Below are 12,488 nucleotides of genomic sequence, written 5' to 3'. Positions count from 1 at the left end.
AGCGGGGCACATTCTCCACTCACCTCCACCTCTCAGCGGGGCACATTCTCCACCTCTCTCGACGGTGCACATTCACCTCCCTCAGCGGGGCACATTCTCCACTCACCTCCACCTCCCTCAGCGGGGCACATTCTCCACTCACCTCCACCTCCCTCAGCGGGGCACATTCTCCACTCAACTCCACCTCCCTCAGCGGGGCACATTCTCCACTCACCTCCACCTTCCTAGGCGGGGCACATTCTCCACTCACCTCCACCTCTCTCGATGGTGCACATGCTCCACTCACCTCCACCTCTTTCGGTGGTGCACATTCACCACCTCCCTCAGCGGGGCACATTCTCCACCTCTCTCAGCGGGGCACATTCTCCACCTCTCTCAGCGGGGCACATTCACCCCCCTCTGTGGTGCACATTATCCACTCACCTCGTCTCGGTTGGGCACATGCCACCTCTCTCGACGGTGCACATCCACCTCCCTCAGTGACGCACATTTGCCACTTACCCTCCACCTCTCTCAACCGGGCACATTCTCCACCTCTCTGGATAGTGCACATTCATCTCTCTTGGTGGGGCACATGCTCCACTCACCTCCACCTCTCCCTCTGTGCTGCACCTTCTCCCCCCCACCCCGTTGGTGGTGCACCATCGCCACTCCCATCCACCACTCTGTTGTACAAATCCACCTCTCTCGGCAGTGCATCTTCTTCACCTCCCTCAGTGGTGCACCCCCCACACTCCCGGTGGTGCACCGTCTCCACCCTCATCCACCTCCCCTTCCCTCGTTGATGCACATTGTCCAGCCTAGGTGATGCACTTTCTCCACTCGGCGAGAGAGTAATTTCCACCACAGTGTGAGGCGTTAAAGTGTGCCAGCTGCAGGATTTTATTACACAAGCAATGGTTAGAGTTTGGTCATAAATGTTAACGCCAAGTTAGGGTACAGCTAAGGTAAATCTACCGTTTGTCCGGTTTAGATGTAGTTTCATTGTTTGCAGGTATAGAAACAGAGGCACAGAGAGATGAGGTGTTTTGAACAAGAGCACACACTAGGGTAAGATGGGTGAGCGGGATACGAGCTCAAGTCTTTTGGAGACAAATTCCTCAATTAAGTCACTACCCAACAACTTTTCACTGGTAGCTGGATGTATACATTTCCACAACACTCCTCTCCCAACCTCCAGCGACTATGCAATGCGACACTTCACACTGAAGGTTGTGCCCTTCTGCTAAAACCGTATGCCACAGCTTGGCAGAGGGTTCAGAACAAGAGTGCACGGCAAGGAAAGTCTTCTTACGAAGTCCGAGGCTGTAAGGTTTTGAGAGGTATGTTCTAATGCAGCTTGCACACGTGTGGGCTCATGATGTGTTCCCAGCAGCCTCCTGGCTCGGGTGAATGAATACGTCTGGTACAGTGGTAGGCTGGAGGGTCTGCGGGCTAGGCGGGGGGGGGCAGCATGGAAACATTTTACAGCCCCAGCCAAGAGCATAAAAGCCCCATTCATCAGGGATCCAAAAATGAGGCTACATGCAGCCCAGCTTTGCCTGAACAGAACTGGGGTTAAATGGAGTTTATGTCTGCCAGCGGCACACAGGGCTTACTCTTTTACAGGCGCATGCATACAATCCATCGCACTGTGCCCTACAGGGAAGATGGCAACAGGTTATGCGAGGGAGATTAAGTTATTCAGCAAAGAGCATAGCGAAGTAGAGACCACAAACCTCGCCTTTCTTTCCAAACCGCCTAGAGCGAAAGGACGCTTTGGAAAAACCCACATGCCCATGGCTATTAGAAACAAGCCCTGGCAATGCCACCCGTTTTGGCGTTTGTGTAGATATTTGCCAGGCACTGCCATAGTAGTATTTAACTGGCCATCGATGGTGGCAGCTGCGAAACAGTGCAAGTAGCTGGGCATATGATAGCAGTGCCTGGCAAACGCATAATACTTAACCACAAGCCAAAACTATTGGATTTCCCAATGTTTGTTTTTAACAGGACTATAGTCAAGGACATGCATAGCGATTATAAATTAAGTGGCTGAAGGCAGACCCGATTGACATTACAGCAGTATCGAGTTTACAGCTGCAATTAAGTCATTAACTCGCAGAAGATTGCTTTGAAAAAACACTGACAGACACTTTGATCACGCAAAGTTTCATGGTAAAGCTTGGATAAAGCTAGATCAAAGAGACCCCAAGAGGGTGCGTTTTGTGAGGGGATGGGCAGGAAGTGGGTGGGAACAGCCGCAGGGTATAACATGGTCAAGAGCAGTCAATGGGTGGGTAAATAAAGCATGTACAAGCGGTGTGTGCCGCCCCACCCCCTCATATGCCATTTCTCCCGAGGTGTACTGTAATGCAAGTTTCAGATTATAGGTGACCACCTAATAGCCAAAAGCCAAAACTCAAAACTAAAAATCTTGATTTCTAAATATTGCAACTTCAATAGGCTAATTTAAAGATATATAGGAGCAGGGGTTGTATACACATGACTCGGTCTAAAAGGTTTGCCTTCGAGGGTCTCAAAAAAGGATGACCACAGAGAAATGCAAGACAATATTTTCAAAGGATAACAAAAGGGGTGTGTCCCTTATGAATACTGGCCTTCCGTCCAATCACCTTCAGCCTGCACCCTCTCCCAGCACTTGCCCTCCAGCACTAACTGGTCTGTTAGTCCCACAGGCCTGCACTTATTGTAGTGGTAAAGATGATCACTCTTTACTAAGTGATCTCTGCCAGACACCCCAACTGCCATCTTCACCTGACTGGCACTTCCCCCCCTGGGGACCTCTAGCATCCCCTTTCCCTCCCCTGCTCGCTCTCTGCACTTGCTCGCTCCAAATGCTCACAAGGCCTAGTAGGACTGCCTCGCTCTTGTCCATCAGTGTTGTAGATTTGCCTATGTGTTCCCTTGTTCCCACCAGTGGGCGCTTTGAAACAATTTCTTGATGTAGAAGCGCCTTACAAATGCACATTAAATATATAAATGTAATGGCTGTATAGCAGAACACTGCAAATATACGGTCTGCTTGGGGGCGTGTGAGGGCTTAGAAGAGGTTCTCCCCGATTTTGTGAACGGGATGGTGTAACTCATGAGATTGGTGATCTTTGGGACATGGCACTCTGTTCTCATGGGATAAAGGGTGATCGAGGGCATCATCGACAGACTCAATGACATGGCAAAATATATGCCAGGGGATACCAGAGAGCATAGAGCAACCTTGCCATCCTTGGTCACATGATTTAGGGACGAAAAGGACTTGCTCTGGTATTGCCTGGCAGTGGGCTTCATCCGGCACTATTGCTTGACTGCTGGGCACAGTGAGGAGACTGCAAATGCGTGTGGCAGCAATGAATGCTGCGGATTTAGATGGTCATCCCGACAAGCCATAGAGTGGTGCGCCAATTGACCATAAGGTGCAGCTTCAGGCTGCTAGATAACTGGTGTCTCTTTCCCCTTGGACACACTGCTTTGGTGATCCAAAACCACCACTATACGTGTATACCCCAACATTTGGTTTGTCAATTCAACACACCATCATGGTGTAACTATTTGTTTTTTTTTTATAACGCACCTAATACCAAAGAGGTTTCTAAGCGCGGACCCGGGATTCGAATCTGTGTTGTGTCTGCGTGGTCTTGCTTCCAAGACGAACGCGTTGCCATGGAGCTATACTAAAAATAAAAAAATAAACTGTCTCTGTAATAAAATACGGTGCAGTGAAAAAACAACAGCATTACCCACTTGTGACAGATATGACCTGACCCCTCTCAAGAGTCCAAGAGATTCCATTGGGTTTAGTTGCCCAGGCGGAAACTGGGGGCTGCAATTCTGCACGGGCTGTGGTGCAAGTTTTTCAGAAAGTGGGAAAAAGGGTCGATTTGGAGTGGCGGTCCCAGAGTCTTAACACTGAAATGTGTGTGTATTATCTTTCTTCTTCCATCACGGTCCTCTGCGATTGCCCCAGTCCCCATTCAGCGGTGTTGGTTCTCCAGAAAATAACCCCTCAGATGGACCAAAGTCTCGCTGACGCGGTAGGGGGCTCTGTCGATCGAAGGGAGACGAGTGGAGGGCGGGGTTGTCACCGGCTGTTACATAATGCTGAATATATAGGAATTGTAAAACGCATCCCAGCAAGGAAACAATGAAGTACCGTACATTGGAGAGGCCCCCTTGGGATTAGAGAGATTGCTGGGGTTGTCTATCCTGTGGCAAACACCATTTGGCAAGTTGGCCCATTGTCCTGCCGCTGCGTCCAAGGACACCTCAAAGCTATAATTAATTGCCGCTCAGTCACACATGTGCATTAAAACGCACTTGTGCGAGTTACTTCCAACTCCAGCAAGGGGAAAGGGAGATGCGTCTTGTTTTCAGTGACGTGGAGATTGCATGTCCGTTTCTGCGTTCACCCGATTCAGTGTGCCTCGCGGACATGCACACATTGTTGCTTTTCAGACACGCAGAAAACGGGAAGGAGGCGCAGTGCTGCGGCGCGCTGAGGCTGACCGCAACTTGACTTTGGGGTTGCACTTGCAAGTGCACGGAGGCCAGACGGGCTCTCATCCGACCTGTTGGACCCTGCGGCACCTATTGCCCGCCCCGCAGGCGGGGCATCCCTCTTCACGACAACCGTGCACGGGTGACACAGTGTTGTTTCCCGGAGCACCAGACGGGACTCTCTTATCTCATCACCACTCGTGTGAGTCACCCCCGCCGCCTTCCAGCTCGCGCTGCGGGCTGGCTAGACTGGGGGGAGGGGACATTCTTGGAAGTGGCGAGACCGTGCCGTGGAAGGACTATTTACATAGAAAGCACTTCTGTGCGGTTGCTTAGCGCCGAAAGCCGGCGTTTGGCGAGGACTAAATGGAAGGGGGCAGGCAGTCTAGGAGACACGAGCGAAGGGTTCCCTTCTGGTGTGGACCCGGGGGCGGTGGTAGGGATATATAAAGTGCCACTGGGGTTGGGACAGGGCAGCGTGGTCCTGTGCGAATACAATGACTCCACCTGCTCGAGGGTCTAGGCTTCCACCTAAAGCTCAGGGATGCAGAGGGCTGCTGACCAGGGATGACAAGCGCTAGGAAGGCGCCCAAATCGGGTTCAGGGAGGTTGGCGCTAGCCAAAGCTGAAAAAGGCAAGGGTTACTAACCCGGTCTAGGAATGAGTAGGGCTGGCAGCTAAAAACGGCCCTCCAGGAGGTAAATGCTGCTCACCCGGGTTAGGAAGTAGGAGGGGGAGAGACTAATAATAACCTGGGATAGAAAGAAGGAAGGCCGTTAACTGAACCATTACGCGATCAGGGTAATCTGCATGCGACATCATTACCCGTGCCAGCAGGGAGGATAGCAACTACACCGGGCAAGACGGGACACCGGCTGCCAGCCTAAACTAGGAATGGCAATGCTTCTAAACTGGGCTACTAGGGAATATGTCGGGAAATGGGGGACGGAGGGGGTGACATGGCCTACTATATAATTCTGAAGAAAGACGGGACGCTATCCAGGCTAAGAAAAGGGCACATCATGCCGTGCGGTAAGTGACCAGAGAAAACCCAACTCGGACAAAAACTGCCCGCGGCGCTCGGGCAGCAGGCAACTAGCAAGGACATGAAGCGAAGCCCTGCCCTAAAACCAACCGGAGCCGCGCGCTACACGTGCCAACACTGACCAGAGACAGCGATTCCCCAATCAGGAAGTGACCAGCGAGCGGTGCCCCCTCCCCCAATCCTGAAACTGACAGAGGGCAGGTGACCACGCCCCAGGATCAAGCTGACCAGCTCACCCCACGGTGAACCTGACCAAATGACCCGCCGTCTCGCCCCCAACACAACACACAGGCTGCAAAGGCGCACAGCTGCCCGCGAGCGCTGGGACCGTACATATAACTTTTAACGACCTGACCAGCCCAGCAAAGTGCCAGCAGACACCCATCAGGAGGCGCAAACGCGACGCAGCTCCGGGGCACACATTTACCACCGGCAGCCTCCCCCCGTGGAGTAGACTTGAGCCCTTCGGGCAAACTGGGGGATTCTCGGAAGAGAAATGGCACGGCTAGAAAATGCTTGAGTGTTCTGAACTTTAAAAGTGCAGACGAACTACTAGATACAAAGGCGCTTTCCTTCAAGGTCTTGAAACACGTACTTTCCAACATGGATCCTACAGGCAACCTTGAACACCCCCTTCCCCCCCTCTTCCAAAAGCACATTCTCCTGACTGCCCCTCAAAAACACACTTTGACCCAGGGAAAGTTTTATTTCGGGGGATTCTAGACGCGCTTCAATTTCAAGGGTTAAATAACAAATACAATATCAGCCGAATGGGTGATATAAAGCATTTTCCAGTGCAGAATGGAAAAGTGAACTAGACCCAGTAATACAAAAAGCGCGTCGCCCAGAACCAAGTTCTCTGCGGTTCTAGCGCCGCGTAGCGCCCCCATCCCAAGACAAGGCTGCGGAGGAAACTACCGAAGAGAACATTCGAAGAAGTAGGAAAGTTTTTTCAGGGCCAAGAGCCAGCAAGACATTGAGCTGAAAGAAGATCACCCCCTCCCGCCCCCCGTTCAGACACAGCCCCATGCAGGCATATAGGAGGGGTTGGTACTCACTGATCTCCATGGTCTGGAACAGGGAGCGCTTGCAGTTGCAGGTACAGGATACATTGGGCTGAATGGCAGCGGCTGTGCTGTTCATACCCATCAAGTTATACATTTAAGAGGCGGGGAGGCGAGAAGGGAAGTTTTCGCGGAGCAGCCGGGAGGTCTTCGGAGCCCGAGAGGCAGCAGCAGCAGCACATCAGAAAGGGCGCGACCCCTGCATCACCAACGGAAGGGGAAGCAGGGGCCCCGGGGAAGCTGGGGCATGGGCCAGCCCTGGCACACGGCGACTCTCAGTCCTTGGGTAAAAAAAAAAAAAGCGCCAGCGCTGCCCCTGACTCACTGTGTGCCCCTGGGCAGGGGTGCACTCTGGCGCCGGGGCTGCCCTTGCTTCGCTGTGTCTCTCGAGTCTAGACAGAGCTCTGACCAGGGCTGTCCCCGGTGCCCTTTCAGTTCGGGGCACAACGGCCAGCGCTTTCTTGGATGTACTGTCCCCCCTCCCCGGTCCTGGGAGCAATGAGCGGGGCTTCCCGTGATGCGGGGTGTCCTCTCAGTCGAGCGGAGACGACGCCTGCACCCCCTCGGCAGGTGGGGAGAACGGGCAGCCTGAGCCCTCGCTACTTTGTGCCTGCGCCCCGTGTCCGTCCTGCTCTGCTTCCCCCTCATTCAAGTCCAAGGAGATTCCGCTTCATAGAAGGGGATGTGCGAGGCAGACTTGCGGCCCGTGACGTGCGAGGACCGGCGGGCCCGCCTCCTGCCCGCCCAGTGGAGGACCCGTCTGCCACTCACCGGCAGACTCCGGCTCTTAAAGGGGACGCTGCTGGAGACTGACTTAACTTCACAACGACCCAGGAGAGGGGGTGCGGGAGGGGGAGGGTGAAGGGCTTGGGTATCCGCCAGGAGCAGAGCCGCCTCCCCCTTCCCTTTGTTAAAAGTTTCAAGTTTAGGCCAGGAAGCTATTTAAATTCCCACCCTCTCTGTTCCCGCAGACCTACGCAGTGCTCTTGGATCAGAGACGTGCACCGCCACTGCCTGAAATTGAATTGCCAGCAACGTCTGCTCTTTTTTTCTGATTGCAACTGGGCATTAAAGATCAGCCATGGGCAACCTAAATCCCAACTGCTTTTTTCAAGCGCTCTATCCCTTGTCTCCCTATCCACGAGTCTTCTCGCGTCTTTGCTCGTTCCCCCTAAAACATTGCCCATTTGCCGCGATGCATGGTACCACTGTGGAAGACTTCTAATGCGCCCCTCTATCTCGTGCATGACCTTGTGGCGATTGGGAAGAGGTCAGTGTTTCGAGTGATTGCCGACGAACTGCATGCACTGTGTCAGTGAAGTCGTGGCACGGGCCTCTAGGGGGGCAAAATGAAGTAACCCTTTCAATGAGCAGTTACATCGCCCTGACGCTGAGCCCAAATGTCACCGGGTGCGGTCCTCAAATATGTTAGATATGACTACACTTCATGCATGGGCCATTGGTGCATAGGGCGTTGACGATTTACATGGATAGTGTTTTAGAAGAGGATTTTTGGGGCGGGGGAGGGCTGATGGGGAAGGCAGCCACTCTATGAAAATGCTGTCCTCTCCATGTGTCAAATAACACTACCGCATGCGCTGTCACAGCACTCCAGTACACGGACAGGCCTAGGCGCTCTGAAACTCAGGTGGCAATGCGGCTCAGTAGGAAGGCATGTGAACACAGCACCACAGATAGCCAGCATTGCATTGAGATACTTGGAAGCGCACAGAAGACTAGATAGACCACTGTATGCCCACCCTGGCTTAGTTGGAGAGCGAATGCGTAATTCTTTCGGCAAACTGCCTGTCACAAAGAGGAGGGGTTATTAAAGGAACAGAAGTCATCGGAAGGGGCGGGTGGCAAGCTACCTCTTTCGGTTAATTAATGCGTCTGCGGCAGAAATTATCATCATGCAACCTTAAGGGCATAGACTGCACGCCGTCCTGGCTCCGCCTTTCATCCGTCCGAGGTAGAGTCGGGGATGCCCGCTTTCGGCAAGTCTGTGGAAATCCCGGCGGCTGGAACCCGGGCGGGCGCCCTTGAGACGATGGGCGGCGGTGCTCTGCTTTCCTCGGATGCCAGTGTCTGCCACTTGCCTTGCTGTTCACAGCACTTGGAGCTTGAGTGCACCTCGCTAACTCAGCTTCGTTAGAGAACGGGAAGTGAACCTGCGCGCGCCCTGCGTGCGGAGTGCGCGCCCATTGGGATCTGCCTGCATCATGTCAGACGGCTGGCGGCTCCCGTGCGTGCTCCATGGGCTGCGATCTACAAGTGTGCTTCCTCGGGACTCTCATGTAAGGGGGCGGGGGGTTGGGGACACGTTTCCTTCTGGCATGACACCAGGATACAAAGCAGCGGAATAACTCTACCATTAGCAGGCAGCGTTAGAAAAGTTTTCACACATGTTGCGAGAGTGCCTCTTTTGGAAATGTGTATATTTTTCTGCCCGTCAAAAAGGTAGAGGGATACAGAGAAAGCAGGCAGGTAGCTAGACTGCGAGGCAGACCGAGGAATGGAGAGAGACAACGTGAGAGAAAAGCAGACAGATTTATGTACACGAGAGAGGCAGGCAGGCAGGCAAATAAGCAGAAAGACAGTTGAATACTATACAGAGAAAGCAGGCAGGTAGCTAGACTGCGAGGCAGACCGAGGAATGGAGAGAGACAACGTGAGAGAAAAGCAGACAGATTTACGTACAAGAGAGAGGCAGGCAGGCAGGCAGGCAAATAAGCAGAAAGACAGTTAAATACTGACACGTGTGTGGCAAGAGAAAGGGAGGGAAAGATAGCCGATAGATACATATGACCGACATAGAAAAGCAGTTACACTGACATACATGACATGCAGACTCTTAAGCATAACCCTATCACACATTCAAATAGGGCTGCATGCTGAAATCCTCCTGCTTCTTAGCACTGTAATGACTGGTTTTATTATTTATTACCCAAGTTAATGGTCCCCAATGTCTCCAGCTCAGGAGGATGAGAGTTTGAGTTGTCCCTGCTGGGATTTGAACTTGATAACTGGAGGTTGAACACAGATGTTAGAGGTGAGCGCTTAACTTGCTGGGCTATCTTCTCTGCTACCTTCCTGTAAGGCAGCGAAAAAGACTGAGAGGGGCATAAAAGACAGATGGATTAAAAGACATTCAGTGAGAGGGATTATTTATAAAGCACAGATTGGTAGAGAAACAGATGCAAGCAGGTATACACCTAGGGAGAAAAACAAACACACACATATTCAGGCAGTCTTGCTAACATATAAAGAGATGGCAGGCATATAAACAGACTGCCACAGACAGATAGCCACACAGGGGGAAAAACAAGCAGGCAAGCTGGCTAGGCATAGATATAAAGAGAGTGTTCCCTTGGATAACCCTGTCTAGGACATTAATACAGACAAAGTGATCGAGAAACAGAGAAAGGAGACATACAGCGACATACAGACATAGCTATATGGACAGAAAGAGGGACGGGCAGACAGATAGGGTGAACAACATACACAAAACTAAGATATCTAGATAGATATGTAGGGTGAAAGACATACACAATACATAGATATATAGAGAGATAGATAGGTAAATAGATATGCAGGGTGAAAAAAATACACGATAGATAGATAGATAGATAGATAGATAGATAGATAGATAGATAGATAGATAGATAGATAGATAGATAGATAGATAGATAGATAGATAGATATGCAGGCATACAGGCACCAGAAAGAAAAATAGAGTGGCAGACTATGTGCAAGGAGATAGACAGACGCCAATGCAGGCACACAGACATCAGAAAGAAAGACAGAGAGAGACATACAGATAGAGAGACGGGCGGCATAGGGGCACATAGATGTGCAGATCAGCAAATAGAAACTCAAGCAGATGACTGTAGGAAGTTGGAAAAACAGAAACAAAATAGCCAGACAGATGGACCGATACATAGACACATAGAGACATCGGCAGTCTAGTAGATGGACAGAGAGACAAACAAACCAGCTGGGTAGCCTGCCTGATGAAGTCCATATAACAATGGTGCAGACGGGCTAAAACACGGTGGTGTAGAAGGTTGCCCAGAACAGTGTCAGTGGTTCAGATTCATTCAAAACCTTCCACCCAACACTTTTTTTTGGTTGAAGTCCATTAAACAGACAGGCGTACAAGTAAATCCCCATAGACTAGATGAAAGGCACACAAACAAGCGTATAGACACACACGCTAGTCAGACGTGATGTCATTTCGCCCTAAAGACACAGGCTTGACAGATAAATCAACTCGGAAAGTGCGTGGATGCAGCCCCCCTTGCTGTGGCGTGCCAAGCCCCCCGCTGTGCAATGGAACTGCACCCAGTACTGCTTCATACAAGAGCTGCTGTCTGGGAACGGACCCCCCGCCCCCACAACCCACAACAGTGACCGACTGACCTTGTGATTGCCCCCAAACCCCGCCCCCCCCAGCTCACCGCGTTCATCCGCTGTGATTCTGCCTCCGGGATGTCAGGCAGGTGCAGGGAGCAGTGGGGACATCACAGAGCATAGGCGCGGGGTTGCCTTCGTGGGAGGGGGCAGGACCCTGCAGCGCCCTATGGTGATTGCGGAACCGCGGGCACCTATCGGGGTCATTCTGTGCTGCTCCAGAGAGGGGGCGATCGGTCAGTGCTAGCTACACCTGAGGGGGGGGGGGTATGTGGGCAGGGGGCGGGAGTTGGAATGTAGTCTGTACAGTGCCTCGGGAGACCCTCGTTCTGCAGCGCGAAAACGGGGTAAAATCAATGTGCACACAGGGCTGTGGGGGGCGCAATCTGCAATGACCCAGTGGGGGTGCGCGGGCACTTAGTCTGAACACCTCCAAGTTTGGTGGGGGGGGGGGTGAACAGTCTGTCTGCACTAGTGGACACTTGGTACCCACAGCCCCCTGTGTGTATGTGTGTGGGGGGTGCCGTCTGGGCGCACGCGACCTGAATAGCCACTGGGTGGGGTGGCGGGATATTGCGTCTGTACAGTCGCATGAAAGGGGGTCGTCAATAATGGGTGTGTATGGGATGGGGGGCAGTCCACAAGCCCGAACCGGGGCGTTGCGTTCAGTCTGTTTTATCTTTGCAGACTGCAGTATTTAATTACCCACCCTGCCCCCCTCCCCCACCAGCCTATGTCAAATCGCTCTTCCCCATGTCTCTCCAGTCACGCATCTAAATCGCCCTTCTGACTCACCTTAAACCAAGGTTCCAACGCGAAATTGCCCCTCCTTCCCAAGCCCCCTGCCCACCCGCTCACCTGCGCCTCCAGTCACAGCTCGGAAAGAACTCAGCCTCGGCGGTGTCCAGTTGTCGAGGCTAGTGGAGAGGGGCTGTAAGACTGGACCTCAAGACGCAGACCTCAAAACCTCTATTTTGTTTCTGAAACTCCAGGACTGGAACCTCAAGTAACCCCGGAGACAAACTCCACACAAAGAAAGCTGTCTTTTCTTACCTCACGCAGCGGTTACTTTGGGGGTTTGCAGCCAGCACGGCTCGCGCTCTCTCGCTTTTTTTTTTTTTTAACAGAAATCTCTTTCTAGTGATTACCCAATAGCATTAATTCACGGGAACGAAAAACAGGTTTTCCGATTTGCCCCCGTGTCTGCAACCCTACGTACAACTAAACGAATCCCGGTCTTGTAGATTTAAAAGTAGTCTAGACACAAATGCTCACAAACTTCCCGACCTTGAAGATTCAAGCGCTTCCAGGAGCTCGAGACCTCTGGGCGCTTGCTCAGTACGACGCCCGGTGGAAAGTGACAAACGGCCGCGAGCTGTTCTCTGAGTCGCAACTACTCACACTTAAATACTCGCGATCAAAAGCAAGAGCCGTGCCAGCGTCAATTGGTCACAGCAACGTCCAGAAATCCC

The 12,488-nt window shown here is 52.2% G+C and overlaps 1 protein-coding gene across 7 annotated transcripts in view; it reads right to left on the bottom strand.

Moving 5' to 3' along the window:
• Window positions 1-12,038, bottom strand: part of PMEPA1 (prostate transmembrane protein, androgen induced 1) — a 130,933-nt gene extending 118,895 nt beyond the window's left edge. The window contains exon 1 of one of the 7 annotated variants that reach the window (XM_069651086.1): window positions 11,875-12,038. Coding sequence is in view for 2 of the 7 variants with exons in the window: in XM_069651082.1 (XP_069507183.1) it covers window positions 6,598-6,700 (103 nt within the window). In the remaining 5 variants the exon portion in view is untranslated. Of the gene's footprint in view, window positions 1-3,741; window positions 4,615-6,597; window positions 7,350-8,474; window positions 8,803-9,550; window positions 9,706-11,874 lie in introns of those variants that run through there. The other 6 variants (XM_069651080.1, XM_069651083.1, XM_069651084.1 and 3 more) reach the window with 6 other exon arrangements.
• Between the last annotated feature and the right edge of the window lie 450 nt (window positions 12,039-12,488).

The sequence above is a fragment of the Ambystoma mexicanum genome, chromosome 3p (assembly GCF_040938575.1).
Source record: "Ambystoma mexicanum isolate Mex_15411 chromosome 3p, UKY_AmexF1_1, whole genome shotgun sequence".
Taxonomy (NCBI): Eukaryota; Metazoa; Chordata; class Amphibia; order Caudata; family Ambystomatidae; genus Ambystoma; species Ambystoma mexicanum.
This window is presented reverse-complemented; position numbering and strand designations above follow the sequence as displayed.